The following is a 20,130-nucleotide window of genomic DNA, read 5'->3' as shown; positions in this document are numbered from 1 at the left end:
TAAACATCCCTTTTCCTAGAGTAGATACCATTTCTATTATGAGGATATCCAAGACTTTAGGTTCCTATTTTAAGTTGCAGAGCTCAAATGACTGAATTCCTGGCTAAGTATGCAACATCTGAGCTAGCTAATGAGCTCAAGAAAACTCCAAGATGCATAAAGTATTTTAAAGAAAGCAGGAAAGGAACTGAATCCTGATGTATTCCAGGTTCCTGTGTCCAACACTCAGTTTAATGGGATGTTTTGGGGAGACCCAGAATGAGGCTTTCTTGCCCCTGCAGACCCTGCCTTATGGAGCCTCACATTTGTTGTGTGCTCAAACCTCACTTGTGTGTCTCAGAAAGGAGCTGGCAGCTTAGAAGGGCCAAGGATTATAATTAGAATAATTTAGACTGGAAAAGAACTCTAAGACCATTAAGCCCAACCATTTACCCAGCAGTGCCAAGCCCACCACTAAACCATGTCCCCAAGTGCCACAGCTACAGGACTTCTAAATACCTGCAGGGGTGATGACTCCACCACGGCACTGGGCAGACTGTTCCAATGCTTGACAACCCTTCTGATGGTGCAATTTTCCTCATTTCCTGTCTGAAACTTCCCTGGCACAACTTGAGGCCGTTTCCTGTTGTGCTGTTGCTTGTTATCTGGGAGAAGAGACTGACACCCACCCTGCTACAATAGGCTCGGTGTGATGTGTATATTTGTCTCAAGTGCTCATGCATCACTGTGAAGGGTAATTATAGCAACCCAAGCCTGCCATCTTCATGACACATCATGGTTTCGCATCTAAATGCTAAATGGGGCTGTTAATGAGTGAGTGCAGCTCAGCTTGAGTGAAAGGGTGTTAAAGAATCAGGTCTGGAGTGAATCAGCCTGTGCATATGTGGCAAGGAAAGAAAACAAGTGGTGTGAAATACAGGAAGTGTAGCATTCTGAAGTTATAGTCTGCCTCTCTGTGCTGCCCCTTCTCCTAGGGTGATCCCAGGAAATATCCATCCTACAAACTGAATGGGAACCCAGTCACTATTTTTTGCCACAACCTTTTCTCTGAAGTACATTTTATACCCCATACAGGTGACTCTCACCAGTCTGTAAGACTCATCAGCTCATGTCATTATTTCTTAGGCTGCCCAAGATGTGATTCCATCTGGTAAATGCCAGTCTTTGTGTGTCAGTGAAAGAGCACAGATGCTTCAGTAGGTCTTTTCTAAGTTTGTGATCTTTGGTCCTGTTGTTGTGGGAGACAAAGAGCCCAGCTTTAAGCCTCAGCAGCTTTTAGAGAACGAAAAAGATTTCCAGCACTAGGTCTTTAAGAACATACTTTTACCTTTTGAAAAGAGAGGTAAGGTCTGTGGAGACCCAGGGTCTGATGAGTTCTGCTATTGATCATCAGTGTTAATGTTACTTTGTTTCCTAAAATGAGTTTTCAATTCAGTTCTGCAGCAACCAGAAAGGGACAAACACAGTGAGGTCACTGTGCTTCCTGCTCCAACACTTAGGTCGCTTTGAAGCATGACCTGGCAGCAGATGATTCTTAAAGATTTCCAAAGCAAGGCCTAATGTTCTTTTGCACATATTGTTCTTTTGTTTTTTCTCTTTAAATAAAAGGCTCCTTCTCCTACTTTTCAAAAGAAAATATGTCTCTGTGGAAGGACATTTTACTGCCTTGGAGAACATGATGTTCAGTCATGACACAAATCTTTGTGTAATTAAGAAAGTTACTTCAGGACTGGGAGGCTCTGAGACTCAAAAGTAATATTGGACTTTTTTAACCATTAAAGGTAACACTCCAGACTGAAACAAGAGCTGTAGGACTCAAGTGCTCCTTACGGCTGTCAGATGTATTAACTCCCCTGCACATTAACAGCTCTGGTGCCTATGCAAATACTTCTCTTACTGCTCCATGCACTGGAGATGACTGATCATTATAACCTGAAAAGAATGCCTTTGGTGGGTTTTTTTTGGTTGTTTTTTTTTTTTTTTATTGCTTTATTGATCACTCTTTTTGAGTCCTGGAAGAATACCCTGTTGCCTTTTTCACTTGATGGAGAATGTACGGTGTGATTCTGCATAAAGAAAGGGAAGAGGAAACACCTTGAAGCGTAGTGACAAATAGCAGAGGGGCAGAGAAAAGGAAGAGGTTCTGGCAGGCTCTGCAGAGGCTGTGTTGTAATTATGGGCCACAAATATATAGGTAGATAAGCAGAAGTGCAGAGGAAGCTTTTATGAAGTTCCTTGGAGCAGCTCCATGAGCAGGCAAAGCATGGCCATTAATCCATGCAGAGGAGTCAGGTCTCTGCTCCTTCCTTACCCTGAGCATTTGGGCTGCCAGAAAAGCACAGCATTTGCAGCAGGAGTGATGCCTCTCTGAGCATTTTATTATAGAGTGCTACTGAATTTCTCCTCTGAAGACGTTTTAGCTGCATATAGCACTGTTATTTACAGTGTGTGCGTTTGCGTGCGCTTCTATAGGTCAACTGACTGTGTAGGTAACAACACCCACACATCCTCAGGCTTGTGCCTGCCCATGTCAATCCATACCTCATTTACACTTTATTTAGGCAAGTAGCTCAAAGCTTAAAGCAAAGTCTACGTTCTGTGCATGCCTACGCTGTGCTGGCTGCTCTGGCGTGACTCCACTCCCTTTCCCTGTGCTTCTCCTCCCAAACCCTGTGTCTACAGCTGTGTGAGGCAGGGGAACACTGGAGAGCCAGCTGGCTGGAACCTGCCTGGAAAATAATGGAAATCAGGTGTCCAGGAGGAGTATGTGTTTAGCTGTGTCTTGACTCCCCTTGGTTTTCCCTGCAGACAGCAGTGATTCTGTATTAGCTTTGTTTTTTCACTCTCTCTGAAAATCATCCCCTGTTGATGTTTAGATATGGAGAGAACAGTGCTTGGTGTCACTTTTGGTGACTTTATCTTGGCAGATGCTGCATGCCAGCTGTGCAGCATGCATACAGATGGAGAGACAATAGGGAAAAAAAGAAGTCAATAAATAAAATTAATGTAGGGATCTGGATGAAAAAGAAAACCAAGATCATATTTTGTCTCATTACGATGCTCGCCAGTTGTGGGGACCAGGGCTGAGTGTACTCTGAGGAGATGGATAAAAACTTATTTAGCAACCTGAGAGCTCTGTTCCAGCAACCCAGCCCAGTTCTGCTCTCAGTGGAAAACAGTGCCACATATGGGAGGCAGGACTTCCAGGAACGACAGAAATTGGGACCACATGGTACTTTACATTCTACTTTGGGTTCCCACTGAACTTGGTACATTTTAATGCTGTTTTTTTCTGAGGCTTTGGGTTTTGGTGATGCAAGAACATTCCTCTGTTGCCGTAATTTTTCAAAGGAAAGGCATGTATTCAAAATGTTGGGCATTAAACTCAATGCATGTGTGCTTGCAAGCTGACTGCTGTCTCATTGCTATTGTTTCCTCTTTCTCAGGACATGACCTTCAGCACCACAATGAATCAGGAAAAACCTGTCAAATCCTCCTAGCTCCCTGGCTGTGCAATTTGCTGTTCCCTCGCTGTTCCCCAGACAGCAGCTTTTCTCACCCAAAGCACAGAAGCCAGCAAGTCACAAATGACAGCTGAAAAGTGAAGCATTACCAAAAGCTGCGTGAGACTCTGCCAGAGAGAACCTTTATATATAATTCTCCCTCTGAGCCTGGGAAGCTGTGCATCCCATCAGTTCCAAAGAACGGGGAGAAGATATGTTCAAGTAACCAACACCAGAAACTGCACAAATCCATACACATTTCAGAATATCTACACAGTGACCTACAGCAGTTAGAATTCTCCATTCAGAATGGATGATGGCTATAGAAACACAAACCAGGTCTCAGATGACTACAGGTACCAGGATGGCAACTATGACACACCCAATGACGGCTACTACCGGGGCGGGGATGAGCCCGCGCAGGAAGAGGATGCCCAGAGTGATGTTACAGAGGGCCATGATGAGGATGATGAGGTCTATGAGGGCGAGTACCAAGGGATCCCACACCCAGATGACATTAAAGAAAAGCAGAAGAAGCGAGCCCCTGCCATGGATGATGAGTACAGAGACCGTGCTGACCTTATGGCCGAGAGGATGGAGGATGAGGAGCAGCTTGCCCACCAGTACGAGAACATCATCGAGGAGTGTGGCCACGGACGCTTCCAGTGGACTCTCTTCTTTGTTTTAGGGTTGGCACTTATGGCAGATGGGGTGGAGGTGTTTGTGGTTGGATTTGTTCTTCCCAGTGCTGAGAAGGATATGTGCTTGTCCAGTTCAAACAAAGGGATGCTGGGTAAGTGCCACTGGCAAACAGCTCTTCTAATGCAGTGAGAAGCAGCTGGGACAACTTTTTCTAGTGACCAGCTGATTTCAGGATCTTCTGAGGACTTTCTTCTTGTGTTGTATGTCATGCATAGTCATGCCTGGGTGGATCTGACCCAGGAGGGGTTCACATGCTGATGAGCAGCAGAATTGTACCAGAATATGCTGTGGCCAGTCTGGTCACAGTGGGCTGGATCTGGGCAAGGCAGCTCACAGGTCCCCAGGGCAAAACTCCAAGGGGTGTTCAAGGATAAATAAGTGAAAAGTTAAAGGTGGATCTAGTGACTCAAAATTCAAAGCTGTTAGAAGGTTTCCCTTTTCTTCAGCCCAAAGTCCCAACTGGCAAATCAACTGTGCAGTCAGTTCCTTCTGCCTGCTAACTTCTCAGTTTGCACATATGTCCTGGATCAGATGTAGTCAATGGAGGTTTCTTTTTCTGTCTCTGGAATGAAATTAAAGTGCAGCATGCAGATTAAAGCTGAGACTACTGGCAACATCCCTTTTGCATCACTATTGACATCTCCCTGAGGACAAAATACAAGGCTTAGTTATTGGGAGTGAGACTGGGTGGAAAGGTTTGGACAAACAATTTTTTCCCCGGAACAATAGGCAAGCCAAATTCCATCAGCCAAAACAGCAAAACCTCCCAGATCTCCAAGAATCAGGACAGGATCCAGCATGGTCTGTAGTGAGAGCCAGCCACGCAATAGGACAGAGCATCTGGAAAGGAAATAAAATAGCTCTTGGAATAACTGCTTGTGGAGGGAGAGAGTGTCTTGATGGACATGTAGTGGGATTGCAGGGAATCATCAGGGACTGCAGTCATACATGCTGGCCCAGAAGCCCTGCCTGATGCAAGGTAAATGCAGATTTGGGACTAGACCCCAGCCACTGACTTCATTCTATTTACATTATTTTCATGTGACAAAGACAATAGATAATTATCCCTATATAAATCTCTCCTCTTGATGTACTGAGGTCATATTCACTTTTCTTTTTCTCCCTTTTTCCTTTGAACTTGAGGATCTGGATGTTTCTTTCCATAGTTAGCCAGGTTTGTACTGACTTTTGTGCCTTAAAGAATTTAGTCACCTTTTTTTGCTTCACAAACCCCTTAAAAATTCTAGCTCAAAATATCTCCGGTCAGATATCTAAAGACAAACCTCTCACAATTAGATCCTGATTTCAAAGGAACTTTGGAATTCACCAGCTCCCTGTGGGACACAAGGCTTGGTGTCTTTTCAGTGATGAGACCTTTTTTTGAAAAGCAGGTCATTTATTTTAGTGACTCTGTGAAAGCTGAGATTTTCAGAAACTCTGACCCCATAAATATCTACCTCTGTATAGCTCAAGCTCTGGCAGGCTCCTAAATGAGAAAACTTCAAATGTCACATGGAAATCTATCTTTGAAGTATTTCTGGCCTAACCACAGGTAAAAATGAACACGAAATCTCCCCAGAGAGCACATTCTGCGTTTTCCAGCTCAGTATTTGCAAGGCTGAAAGTTCAGGTTGTTCTGATAAGCTCTGAATAAGCAAGGAGACATTTGGGTCCGTATCCAATCCCAGCTCCAGCCTCCTGCACACTAACTGAGCTAATCTGGGACTGCTAATGAGGGGAAGAGAGCTCTTCTTGCTGCCTTTCCTGCCCACTTTCAAACACAGCTTGTGAGAACCTGATCTTGCAGAACAATTTCTCCTGTCCTTAGCTTGCTTGTTTGGGTGATCTGCTGTCAAAGCTTGTATTCAAACTATTTCATGATTTCATTATGAGAGGAAAGAAAAGAATTTTTCTAAAAACAATAAAAGCTGGTCCACTTTAGTTTGGAGCAGGGAGGAGAGGGGGTGGTTATGGTAGCATGCAGTTGTTATTGACTGGTGGTGTACACAGGACAGGTCTCTGATTCAGCCCATCTTATTTGTTAAACACCCATTCTTGTCTGCTGGACATTTCTCTGCTGCTGGATCTGAGGTTTGTGAGATGACTCTTTGTGAAAATGAATTAAACACGGCTTGTAAAGCCTTACATTGCCCAGCAGTGCTCTGATGTGAGAAATGAGTACCCAAGGCATCAAGGAGAGTGTGACGAGCCTGGGGTGGGTAGGGGGCTGCTGGAGGGCACAGGAAGGGAGCAATGCAGATCTCTGGGTCTGGAGAGGGGAAGGGGACCTTTCTGCCAAATAAAGGGTGGCAGCAGCAGGGAAAAGAAGGTGTTGGAGGTTTGACAGGTAGCAGGGCAGTGCAGGGACATGAGGTTTGGGTGCAGCCCTGTCTCCAGCACAGCCTTCTGTCCCAAATACTGGCCCTGCAAGAAGTTTCATCTCTTTTCTGAGCAGCTGGGGCATAATCAGATATCAGCAGATATCAGCTTCTCAAGGGGAAGGCTGAGGAAGTGCTATTGATGGAGACAAGAACAAAATCAGCAAAATCTTTCTTAGCATATCTTCAGCTCCCATCCATCTGCAGGTGGGAAAAAGGTGTCTCCACAAAACTCAGTGTCCAAGACAAGCTCATGTCCCTCTGTGAATCCACTGCCTTAGTGGGCTGTGAGAGTGGACATTGATCAGGGCTCAGTTACACTTGAGGAATGATTTGGTGGCAGTCAAAGAGCCTTCACCTCAATTTCTAATGTGCAGTGACAGTCCTGCACGAGTGTGTCTGCACAGGATGAACAGGGGGGTGATTAGAGCAGGAACAGCTTTCCCTCAAGTTATCACATGGGTTTAGGGAAGCAGGGATATTATCCACACATGAGCTACTGCCCCTTGCCTTATCCCCATCTACTGATAAACATCTACAGATAAGCTCGTGTTTATTCCCAAGGAACCCATTATCTCCACACGTTTTTGCTAAGGAAACATAACCAGGTTTTCCCAGGAGCAGTTAAGGTCACTTCCAGGCAGCTGCTAACATTTAAACAGACAAGGTCTCAGCCATAACAAGAGAAGCCAGGAGGGAAAAACTGGGAAATAAGTCAGGTGAGTAATCAAACTCCAGCAGAAATAGGAAGGGACAAATAAGAGATAAAGCAGATGCCTCCTAAAGACTAATTTAGTGAAGTTCAGCTTCTGTTAAAAGGATATTTTGCATTAAACACTCTGCATATTGCATATTTTTTTCTCCCTTGGAAAGCAGTCATGGGAAAATATCAAGCAAACTATGGCCAAATTATGCAAAAATTGCAAATAAACAGATGCCCACAGTGTTTCATGAAATGTGTGAAATGGATATGACACATCTTAGAAAACGTTTACATTTCATTCTGAAAATAAACATCTCACCATCAGATGCAAAGTAACAACTATTTTAGCCCTAAATATCCCGAATGGGACAAAACACGTATTTGGGGGGTTTCAGTTATGAGAAATGCTAATTTAAAGATGAATTTCAGGAGTATTACAAAAAAAAAAAAGAAAAAAAAGAAACAACAGTATACATATTTTAGCAGTTTGATTTAATCAACTTATAATACAGGTTGTTAAGAAGTTTGGTAACAACATTATTTTTACATATTCATTTGATAGATCAGTTTTGCTCAGCTTTCATTAGCAGTAGTCAAAATAATAATTTTGTTCTTAAATTTAATGAAACAGAATATTCCTTCTCAGTATGATACAGCCTATTGGAAACATTTTCTTTTAATATGCTAAGGAAAATCAAAAGAATAATAAAATTTGTATTTTTTGTATTTGCTCAAAGGCACACATTATTTGGAGAAATATCTTATAAATATATATCTTTACACGCTATAAATTGCTTCTTAGAAGACTGAATATTGTGTTTGCAAGCACAGAGCAGTAAGAACAAAACAAATATAGAAGATAATGACATAGTTATGTTTAAACTTTTTCACATCCTGCATACAAAAACTCGAGGCACAGTTAAAGCATCAACCCTCCCAGATCCCAGAGCTGCAGTTGTGTTATTGTCATTTCACAGTTCACTAAACTGAGACAAGGAAATTTTTAAGGGCTTTGCCCATAACTGTAAAATAGCTACACCAAAGCTGAGAATAAAATTGCTTTTTCAGGCTCCCTTCTCCTTTTTATGATTTAATAATAATATTTTTAAGGAGAATATCATATTACAGACTCTTAACCTCACAATGCCAGATAAAAAGAAACTGGAAAAAAATCCTATAAGTAATTATTCTTTTATGTAGCAAATCAAGCTTGGCTGTGTGAGTCAGGTTAAATAGGATGTGTACAACATGCCTGCTTTTACTTGTGTGAAAAGGATGTTTTATTATCAGCTGAGATAAAATCTGGTCACAGCTTCTCATTGACCTGAATTCACCTGATATGACAGTAAATCCTAATCCCCTCTGCAGAGCTCAATGGCTTTTCTCCACTTCTTTTTTTTTTATCTCTGGCTGAGCACGAAGCCCAGCCATGGCTCCCTTGCTCTGCCACGGGTTTTTGCTGCCTCTTTTTCTCCTCCATGGCCACTGACCCCCAGCACAGCAGCCACTACACCCTGGTGAGACCTGCCCATGTCAGACATGGATTCCTGGCTGCAAATTTGCTCTCAGTTAGAAACAGCCCAAGATGCAGCCCAAGCAGCATCATCACCTTGAGCAGTAGGGGAAAAAAAAAGATGTTTTTGTGATTTGAGAACACCCCACATTTTGTGTAGGTCTGTAATGGGGATGAATGTCTGAGTCCCCATCTGTAAACACTCTGGGAATTTCATCTGATGGATTCCAGCCTGGGGAGATTTTTGTTGGACAGAAAAGGATTTGTTTGGCCTCCTCCATTGAAATTGTCGCTTTACAGAGGGGTTGGACAAGCCTTTCCTTTGACTTCCATTTAAAGGCCAGGTTGATTCTTGGGGAAAGCATTAATAAGGAGTACATTCCTTATTAATTCCTTCTACAAGGAAGAGCAGATTGAAAATTGCAAGAATAATGGAATAAAAAGGCCACCAGATTTCACCTGATCCTCTGTCAAGACTGTCTCCTGTTCTGGGACGTCACTGGTACAAGAGAGTCAGCTCTAGCACTTTCAATTCCTCTCTTTCAGTTACTTACAATTGGATCCTTTGCTTTGCCACATCCATCTCTCAAATTGTCCAGACCTGACTCACAAAGTTTTGTGTCCATAAAGTGCATCCCTAACAGATTCTACGCCAGTAACAGTATTCAGTTTTGGTTTTAGTACAATTTGAACTACAAGATACAAAATGTCCTAATCATTTTCTGTTGTCCAAATATTTTCCCTCTTCAAGAACCTCTTTTTTTCACCCTAAGGCTGTACTGGTAGTGGCCTGGCATTGGAAGGCAGGCAGGAGCTTTCCCATTCCTGTGGTTACTGGGCCCAGGCAGCCTCCTCACCTCCCTGACAGCCCCAAGGACTCTGGGACTAATTCTTCTCAGTGAGCTATTTGGGTTTTATTCTGCTCAAATTTTCTATTTATTTCACAAGTCTTTGTCCTGTCTTAAGAGGGATTATTTTTAGATGTGCCTCTTTTTTAAGAACTTTAATCCCATTAACTAACAATGACAAAAATTCATGCTTGTGATGCTGATTTAGGTAAACCTTGAAGTTTTTGATTCTTTTCTAAAACCCTTAGAAGTCTACTTTTAACTATATTGAAGTAGTAAAAATACAGTTTAGCACACTGAGAGTCATATACTGCATCTGCAGTATATTCCTTTCCTTATTCCTAGAACTTCAGCTTTCAACTTCAAATTCCTGTCTAATACTGAGCACACAACTTCAGTAAAGGCTAATAAATTTCTTAGTGTTAAAATGCTAAATATGTAACCCCTTTTCTAGTGGGAATAATCCCAGACAGTGGTCACATATTTTCCTTATAACTTCAGCAATGGATGAGTCATAACCCAAAATTTATTCATAGAATTTCAGCTCTTTGGTTTTCCACCACTTTTATGGGCGACTGTTGCAGACTTTCCCACAGGCATTCATTATACTCCAGGACTCGTGGAATAGCCTGCAAATAATGGCTTATTCAGAGCTGCCCTTAACATTTCATCTGAGCACCTTATGTGTCAATTGGGAAGCTGATCCCTCCTAACACAGTCTAAGTCTGTGTGGTTTGAAGCCAAGTTTAGAAGTCAAGATTCTGGTGCAGACCATTTTAACACTGCACTGCAGAATATTTGATGGACAGGACTAGCCCAGCAAAAGAAATACCATTTTGTGATCACTTTTCTTGGTCCAATTCTCCTTAAAATTTTAGTTTCCTTGACATGAGCTGGATCTTTTTCAGAGGTAGCAACCATCACTGTGCTCTCTGGAAGATTGTCTCCCTGCAAGGAGGCTGTTTGAGTAACTATTCCACTCCTCCCTGGGTCGCTGCCACCTTGTTGTCAATCCAGGACACAGCAATCTGCAAAGCAGACGTTGTTCTGCACCCTGGGTCCCAAGATCCATCAGCTGACAGTGTTCTATAGCAGCTACCCCAAAATTTTAATTACGTTGGACAGAACATGCAGTCTTCACCAAAAAAAGACCTCTCCATGATAATGAAGTGCTCTGTTGATTTTGTTTCAGCCCTGAAGCACATATTTCCATAACCAGGATCCTTCCCTCAAAACCTGGCTAAGTAGACAGTCTTTGGTTGTCCCTGATATCTTCTTTACTACAGATTTTTGTTGTTTTAAATTTCTGGGGGACCATGCATCAATTGATTTATCATATATAATAACCAATTAAACCAACATCCTCTAGATGAGTTTGTGACATTAACAGCTCTGCTGTGATGTATCTGCTCACTGTTTGATGGGTGCTGTGTTGCAGAGATCCAGTGCTCCTTTCCATCACAAGTGTGTGCTCCTTAGTCAGAATCTGCAGGGGTTTGCTTACAAAAGCAGCTTCACTTCTTGATGTCGAGTTTCAAGCAATGCCACATCCCACACTGATCCTACTCTTCTCCTGGCCAGAGATCAAGCTGCCCCTCACCATTCACTGCAGTAAAGCACCAGAAGACAGTGACAATCTCCTCCACCTCCTCCTGACCTGGGATGTTTTCTGTTACTAAGAGGATTTGGATGAACATCTGCCATCCAGGGATTTTCTCCGGAAAAGAAGAAAAAAAAAAAAAAAAAAGAAAAAAAATAGGAGAAAGAGGGGGGAAAATTAAATTTGGCAGATCATTTTTTTCTTCCTCATCAGGGACTGGCGGTGCTGGCAGGGCTCGCTGCCAGATGGGTGTCTGTGATGCACCAGTGAGTAGATACAGGGCTCATCATCACTTCCTTCCACTGGCTGCCATAAGAGCTGCTCCATTAAATGTGGCTCAGGAGCCAGGGTAAAAGCATTAAGCCTCCAGCACTGCATTAAGATCCTTCCTTCAGGAAGTTTTTGGACTGAAACTGTTTTTGCTTTGGCTCACCCTCATAATTTGCAATTCAGTGGACAAGCTGGAGGTCAAGGTTAATAGAAATAGAGATCCCAGACTCTGAGGTGTGCCTTTATCTTCTCTTCAGATCAGTACCTGAAACCTTTACACACCTTCAGATCTCCTCACCAGGACAGCTTGGATCAGAAGGGCAGGGCAGGGAGTGCAAGGATTGGTTGCACAGAGCCACATGCTCATGGTGGAGGCACAAATGGTCAAATCCTGCTCCACAGTTCTGGTACAAAGGCTTTTAGTAGACAAGAACAGGTTTTTTTGCCTTTGACACACAAGTCTTGCCCATCAGACATCTTGTGGATTGAAAAGAATCACTCACAGAGAGGTGACCCTACTGTGGAATGGGGGAGATTTAAGAAATCCAAACTTTTCCACATCTGATCAGTGTGACACAAGTGTCCTTCAAATGCTGCAATGGAACTTTTCTGTATAGCTCTTAATTTAGTAATGCATTTTAAATCAAGTGCAAGCATTTGCAATGAGAAGGAAGACAGGATCAGCTGCCAGATAACTCTGCATTAGCCCTTAGCTGGCTTTGCTGGATGGCACAGAGCTGCCCTCAGCCACCAGACTGTTTTGTTTAAACATTAATGAATTACAAAATCATTCATTCCCAGCTTGTTTTCCAAGTGTGTTTGGCAGAACAGGACCTGGGGAAGATGCTGGCTCTCAAGAGAAGCCAATCTTGGTTCAAGATGAGGAATGACCCTCCAAAGAGTCCATCATGCTTGAAGAAATGTTTCTTTTAGCTGTATTTTTTCAATCAGTGAATAGGAATGTTTTCTATTAAGGCAGTGTATTTACTTGCTCAGCATCTGATGCCTTCACTCAGGGCCAGGGATGCAGGGAGCAGTGCTGCCTTCCTTCAACCCCTGCTCAGCTGGGTCTTGAACCTGACATGTCCCCAGTCTCCAGACATCCTCAAGCATCATCCTTTTCTTTCAAGAACTCCCTGCACTGCAAGTTCTGCTTTCTGGCAAGCAGATGTTCTCCATCCTGAAATAGCTCAGCTCATCTGGATCACATCCAGCTGTGGTCAGGCCCCACCAGGATCTCCACAGCAGGACTGTGGAGCAGGACAGCCCATAGCTGTGCAGTCCTGTAGGATTGCACACAGGCTACAATCCTGTCAGTGGAGTTTGATATGATGCAGGAGGTATTCTTGGGAGCAGCCTCTTGGACCTCTGTGCTCCCCAGAAAAAGCTGTGGTTGCAAACAATTTCCTCTGAACTACATCTGGAAAGTAGATAAAATAAATGAAAAAGAATATTCCTGAACTTTTGAGCATTATTAATGAGTGCTGTTTACACTGGTACCTGCATAAAGCAAAAGACAATAAATTCTGCAGCCCTTCTGCAGCAGTGGCAGTAGAAGAGCAAAGGGCAGCTGCTGTGTTTTCCAGGAGAGTAGCAAGCACAGTCTGAGCAGGGGACAGGGAGACTGCCCAGGTTGGAAACCCATTCTCTCCAATTCAGACAGGCACTAAATGAGTCATTGAGACCGCCTTTTGGGGACCCCATAGTAGATCCAGTGAAGTCAGGTTAAAAAGAAGAATCCATCTTTCTTAACAGTGCTAGAGAGAGAACTCTGTAGAGGAAACTGTCCAGACAAGCCTTAGATTCTCCCTTCTCCTCAAATTTTCAGATCAAGACTGCACTCTTGAGTAAGCTGTCCTTTAGTTAGACGCCAGATCTTGGCTCAGAAACCAAGGAAGTAGCTGAACTACACGAGGTGAGTCTGTGTAACAGACTGATCCTTTCAGATACAGCTGGGAAAAGCAGAGAGTGAAAGAGATGAAACACCACAAAGAGATTTAGCCATGCTTCATCAGTCTCTCTGCTCTCACAGCTTTCTGAGCAGGAACAGCAGCCTGACAGAGCCTCTCCCTACACATCCTCTATCCTGATGCACTCAGGGGGGTCAGAGGAGTTAAGACATCAGACTTCTGTTGTATTGTTGGTGGCACATAGCTGGGACACGTGCATCCTAAGCTGCTTATGCCTGGCCATTGCTTACGTGCAGGGGATATGTGAGCAGCGAGGTTGGGAAGGAAAGATGTGGGTATGGTCAAATGAGGGTGTGTCCATACTGCCTGAAGTGATGCAAGCTCTCAGGCACGAGATGGGGAAATTACTGTCCTGCCAATGGGCAGAGTTTCTGGCATCTGAGATTTGGGGTGGCTAGGAGTAACTCTGCTTTATTGCACAGTATGCCAGGGCAACATCAGCTGCCACATGGGCACCTTAAAATCTACTTCTACACTGAGTACTGTTTCCACCCTGTTAACAAACTGACTGTCTCTCTCACTTCCAGGCTTGATAGTCTACTTAGGAATGATGGTGGGGGCTGTCTTGCTGGGTGGCCTCGCTGATAAACTGGGAAGAAAGCAATGCCTCATCATATCACTTGCAATCAATGCTGCCTTTGCATTCCTCTCCTCCTTCGTCCAGGGATACGGATTCTTCCTCTTCTGCCGCCTTATCTCGGGCCTCGGGTGGGTACCTGGAGAATCTGCCCCAGCACAGCTGGGCAGGATGGGTGTGTGGGCAGGAACAGGGAAGGCTGCTCAGGAGATGCATCCCTGCTACCCAGCTGGGATGGCATTGCCGTTTAGGACCTCACTCTTGACCCTTAGGGCTGTAATGGTGGGAAAGGTTGCTCACTGATGTTCTTCTGGTACTGCCCAAATTGCACAAATGTGGGCAAAACTGAAAAATGCCCACCTCCAAGGCCTCCAATGAGACCCTCAGCATTCCCATTGGCTGCCTGTATTTTGCCTCCCTAAAATGAGTGATAATGAAATAATGAAAGATGTTTAATTGAAGACCAGAGTGTTACTCTGGGTATGTACAAACTGTACAGGAAATTCAGCTTTTAGAGCATGAGAAGGATCTTGTTCATCTTTGATGTCTAAGACCAGTCCAGCCAAAGAGAGATTTGCATTTTTCCTCCAAGCCTCACTTCTGAGCAGCCCATCTGTGAGTGTGACCTTCCCTCATTAAATATGCAATCCTAACCACAAAGACATTGAACAAGACTCTCATTTTTCCCATGTGCTATTTTTTTTCTCCTCAGTATTGGGGGCACCCTCCCCATCGTGTTTGCCTATTTCTCTGAATTCCTGTCTCGTGAGAAGAGGGGGGAACACCTGAGCTGGCTTTGCATGTTCTGGATGATTGGTGGCATTTATGCCTCAGCAATGGCTTGGAGCATCATCCCACATTACGGTAATTTCTGCTTTTGACTTTCTACACCACCACATTCCTACACCACTGCACCACCCCAAACCCTTGCACAGGTAATGACAGTTCTTACACATCCCAGCATAAATATCGCTGAAAAATAACAGATACCTGAAGTGCTCACAGAAGGTCTCATAAATTGACTTCACGATTGACTGATGGATACTAAGGCTGCAGATAGGACTGGATGGGGCTGCTTTCCATCTAAAGCCTCAAATACATCTCTTGAATTACACTGCTGGAGCCTGAGCCTTAATCTAAATGTCAGCTCATTCAGGGAAAAATTGACTGAGATTATATTCCAAAAATTGATCCTGTTATCAAAAAGAAGCAACTTTAATCAGGGAATTACTGGTTGCTGTTAATGATAGCAGTGAGGACAGCACATGTGCCTTCCCTTAGCCAAGTGGCCACACTGGCAGGGCTGTGTACCTGATGACATATCTGCCCAGATGTGATGGGCTGAAGTCACTTCCGACTTCACCTAAATGGATGCAGGAGTGGAATGGGTTCCCTGCCCTCAGCTGGAAGTGGGAATGAAAAAGTAGATGGCTGTAAACTGAAATTTTACAGCTCTGAGAAGCAGAGTCTGCATGTCACATGGAATTCCTTGTAACTTGTATCTATAACCTGGGAAAACACCAGAAGCAAATATCTACTGGAGAAGATTAATTCCCCCAGTACTCAGTGACACCAGCTGTTTGCAAAATCCTGTTTGAGGAAAGTAGGACAGTTCACAAAACCCACAAAGGAAACCACTAACGTTTACCTGTCTATCATTTCATTTTTAGCACATTGAAAGCACATTCAGTATAAAGAAATATTCCTGCTTTTGATTGACATGACAGAGACTGTTGGAAGAAATAGGCAAACTTATTGCAGTGGTGTCAGGTAGAAATAATTGTATTACCTGCAACAACATTTGCTTTTAAAAGCCTTTAGATATTTACATTATAATTATTTTTCAGATGATTTTTTGATGCTGTGTTTTTGTAGCTTCCTTTTGGATTTCCAGTGTTCCACCTACTATTTTGGAACTTTGTGAAATCATTAGAACACCATGACTGGCTCAGATGAGACATCTGCAAAACCCATTGCTTGATGATTTCCTTGTTATGTGAAGAAAACTTTTATAGCAAAATAAAATATTTAAACACTCCTTAGGAGATTTGATCCTAGGGAAGGTGAATGGAGCAATGTAAGAGAATGAGGCTGTACTTTCCAATTCTTAGCAGGGGAATACCTAACTTGGTCAAACACCAGGAAAAAAGCAGAAGGGGTACTTCAAATGCAAGACCAGGATTTTGATGTTTTTAAGCTTGAACCCCAGCTCAGGTTTTGTAGGTCTGGAAAAAAATAAATTTGCTTTTCTTGCTCACTTCCATGAAATGTGAAATACATATGTGATGTAGGAGATGGAAAGAAGCTGTCTCTAATGTGCCTCTCAGATCAGGGATTTAACCTTTGTAAAATTTAGTAATATCACTGAGAAACAATCAGTTATGGCCCTTATTCCTGTACCATTTTCCTGCCTTGCTACAGCTAACACAGAGCTGTCCCTATCACTAGGTGATTTCTAAACTCAAAGATAAAAGAAGGTTCTTAAAAGGCAGAGCCTGAGCATGTTCCAATTTCTGTAATGAACATGAACTTGCTGCTGTCTGCTGAGCACACTATTGAGCCTCCAAGAACCACCAGTACTAAGAATAGCAAACTTTCAACCTGTCTCATGGCATACAGAGCTGCAAAGTTCAGAGCTGCATTAGCAGAGAAAAACTCAGAATTCCTGGTCAGTATTTTTACTTGTTGGCTCTTGCTGTTTCCAGGCTGGGGGTTCAGCATGGGAACCAAGTACCACTTCCACAGCTGGAGAGTTTTTGTACTCGTGTGTGCTCTGCCCTGTATTGCCTCCCTGGTGGCGCTGAAATTCATGCCTGAAAGCCCACGGTTTTTGCTGGAGGTAAGATGATTCATCTCAAACGTTGCAGTCTGATATCAGCAGAGGATGGCAGGTCCCTAAAGTGTCACTGTCTGTCTTTCTTTGTCCCATCAAACACACGGAGCACAAGCTCAGAGGCAAAGCCACTCCTACATGTCTACACCAGCTCCACAGACTGCTTAAAGCCCAAAGACTGCAGACTGTGGGGTCAGTCAGTGATGATCTGTGTGTCACTGCCAGATGGGGTACAGGAGGAAGGTAGTGAGAGATGGGAATTTTGTATGTCCAATAAAGGCACTTTGAAAACATCTCACAGAGTTTGGGCATGGAACTACTGAATCCTGGTGGTAGAGCAAAGAGCAAAGTGCATTTCACTGAGTAAAATACTTAAACATCAGAAATCTTAAGCAATTATTCTGTATCTCCACTTCACAGATGGAAAACGTAGCAATACATACAACGTAGCAATACAATTCGAGCCTGCAAGTCTTTAGCAGAGTGGGGATGGGAGTCCAGTTCTCCTCATCCATCTCCTTTCATCTCTTTTTAAAGCTCTATCCCTGACCCCTTTTCTGCCCCAGGCAGTTTTAGGACAATTCCTTTCTCCAGCACAGAGATGCTGCACTCTGTGGATACCAATCTTGCTTTCAGCTCTTCAGATTTCATGCAGCCCAGGCTGTGTGCTTCTTTACTGTGCTGAACCTCTAGAATTGTTTTCTCTCTGTGCTTTGATAAATTACAGAGCTGGGACCTTGAACACGTGGTTTCTTTCTCTTTGGTGTTTACAGATTGGTAAACATGATGAGGCTTGGATGATACTCAAGCAAGTTCATGACACCAACATGCGGGCCAAGGGCGAGCCAGAGAGAGTGTTTACGGTGAGTTGAGCAAAGCCATCAGCATCCAGAAAAGCTGGAAATACCCCCTTTGTGCAGCACAGCAAGACTTTACTCCTCCTTGGAACTCCCTCAGTGTAATCTCTCCCAAGCAACCAGAAAAAGGACTGTGAGAAGTATCTTGTGCATTTAAACTTAGATGCCAGTCTGGTTTTTTCCCAAGAATTAGTCAAGTCTATCAATTGCAGTGAATACTCTTTATTACTGGTCTTACTCTACATCCTTTAGACCAGTGATTTCTCAGTTATGCACATGCTTAATTGGCTTACTCTAAGAGACTAAAACAAAATATTAGCCATGTGGGGTACCTGAGTCAGTCCTTTCTCCATTCTGGCTTCTAATTAAAGTCTGATTAAACTTCACATGCTTTCTAATGAGCTTTCCAAACTCCACCTGCCTCATATCCAGTCTTTAATCTCTCCAAGGGAAAGTGGGATGAGTAGCTATTACTCATTGGTCTGCTGCTTGTTGTGAAAAAGGTCACACCAGCGGAGTTGTTAATAGTAAAATCAGAGGAAAGGTTTATGCTGGGGTTAGCTGCAAATTACTATAATTCAGTTGTAAAATCCTGGTGAACCAGCCAAGGAAGAACTCTAGATTTATATTTTTAAAGGTGAGACCGCACATGCTTTTAAAGGGTGGAAAAAAAGGAGATACCCTTGTGTGTGAAACATGTATTTTTGATCAAGAAGGAGAAAAACGCTCCATGTTCAGAAGGGTTGTCAGGAAACTGTGCCCCTCGGGAGTGATCCTTCAAGGAAATTAAAGTTTCATATCTGAGCATGACAATTGTGTGCAGGTTCATGTAGGATCTTAATGAGCATGTGTTATTTTTAGGCTACCAGCCATCTGAGTAATGCAAGCCCTGATAGCAAAGATGAGAGAGACGTTTTCTTTAAATCCATCACTGGCTTTGCTGTAACACTGAGCTGGGAAATGAAGCTCAAATAGAAATATATATAAATATATCTATATATCTCACAAAGTAGGGCACTATGAGAGTCTGAGCTGAGTAGGAGAATGAAGGAGCAGCTGTACAGCCTCCGTTAGTGCTCGTTACTCCATGCAACAGAGTCATGACTGCAGTGGAGGAGCTGAGCTCGGTGTCGCACCTCGCGGCTCTGGCTGAGCCGAGATGTACTCACACCCGCTGGCACAGGCGGTGATCGGTGCTCCTGGTGTGGCACAAACTGTCAGGTTTTGTGCTCTTCTGATAGGCCAGAAGTTGTCAGTCTGTGATGAGTCAGCTGGTATGGGACAGTTCCCAGATCTGACATTTAATCGGTGCCAGGAGGAGGAATGTGGAGACTCCGCGGCTGAGCCAAGGCGCTTGTTCACACTCAGAAATTTATTCAGCAAATTTTCGCCTTCTCCATGTGTTTACAAACAGTTCTGTTTTCCTTGAATATGTCCTTTAATTAAAGTTACTAAGCAAATATTTACTGGGATCCATTTGTGAGTTTTCCTGAGCAGTCCAGGTATTCAGCAGTGAAAATTCAGACTCTTTTGGTGAAGCAAACTGATTACATTGTGTGGGCTCACTTGATGGCAAAATGCATTTTCAGCTGAGAAGATTCCCATCTACACATTCATTTGTCATAGGAGTTCTGCCAGTGGTATTTAAAAGATATTGAATGGGAGATATTCCTGCTAGTTGTCTTAGAAGCATGAAAACCTGAGGACAAAGTTTGGGTACAAGTGACTGATCTGAAGATAATTTTTACTATATTTTCTGAGTCCTAATTTGTAGTAGGAATCTGAAGATAAATAGGGTAGTATACAAGTACATTAGCCAGCAAATGAAAGCTTGAAGTGGACATGATGTATTTAAAATATTTCATGGAAGAAGAGAGAGAGAAAGAGAGGATGAAGGGATGGATGAAAAGAAGGAAGGTTCATTTCTGTTAATAGTCTCTTGCTGTAATTAAATCAATTATCTCAATTGCTAATGCTAACTTTTAAGGAAAAAATAATAAGGGTTATTAGGTAGAAAGATTGCCTGGAAGACAGTGGAATTTAAATCCACCAGGATGAATTCTAGAAACTTCAGTCCAATTTTTTTTCCTTTTTTTTTCTCTCCAGGTTTCCTATATCAAAACTCCAAAGCAAGTAGATGAATTTATTGAAATCCAGAGCTCAACAGGCACCTGGTACCAGCGGTGGCTGGTCAGAATCACGACTACTTTAAAACAGGTAAAGAGAGGAAAAAATTCACACAGTGCTCCAGTGCCTCTTTTATTCAGGTCATGGTACCTTGAAACCCTGACTCTCACCTCAGAAATCTTCTGGGTGTTGCAGAGAGCTGCATTTTCTGTGCAGGTCTGTGCACCTGCAAGCTGCCATGCTGCCAGT

The 20,130-nt window shown here is 43.2% G+C and overlaps 1 protein-coding gene across 1 annotated transcript in view; it reads left to right on the top strand.

The window, feature by feature from the left end:
• Window positions 1–20,130, top strand: part of SV2B (synaptic vesicle glycoprotein 2B) — a 64,041-nt gene that overhangs the window by 30,007 nt on the left and 13,904 nt on the right. The window contains exons 2-7 of the mRNA XM_023933871.2: window positions 3,447–4,296; window positions 14,015–14,195; window positions 14,777–14,928; window positions 16,770–16,903; window positions 17,671–17,760; window positions 19,861–19,971. Of these exons, the coding sequence (XP_023789639.1) occupies window positions 3,813–4,296; window positions 14,015–14,195; window positions 14,777–14,928; window positions 16,770–16,903; window positions 17,671–17,760; window positions 19,861–19,971 (1,152 nt within the window). The 5' untranslated portion in view covers window positions 3,447–3,812. The remainder of the gene's footprint in view (window positions 1–3,446; window positions 4,297–14,014; window positions 14,196–14,776; window positions 14,929–16,769; window positions 16,904–17,670; window positions 17,761–19,860; window positions 19,972–20,130) is intronic.

This window comes from Cyanistes caeruleus, chromosome 13 (assembly GCF_971803275.1).
Source record: "Cyanistes caeruleus chromosome 13, bCyaCae1.hap1.1, whole genome shotgun sequence".
NCBI lineage: Eukaryota > Metazoa > Chordata > Aves > Passeriformes > Paridae > Cyanistes > Cyanistes caeruleus.
This window is presented reverse-complemented; position numbering and strand designations above follow the sequence as displayed.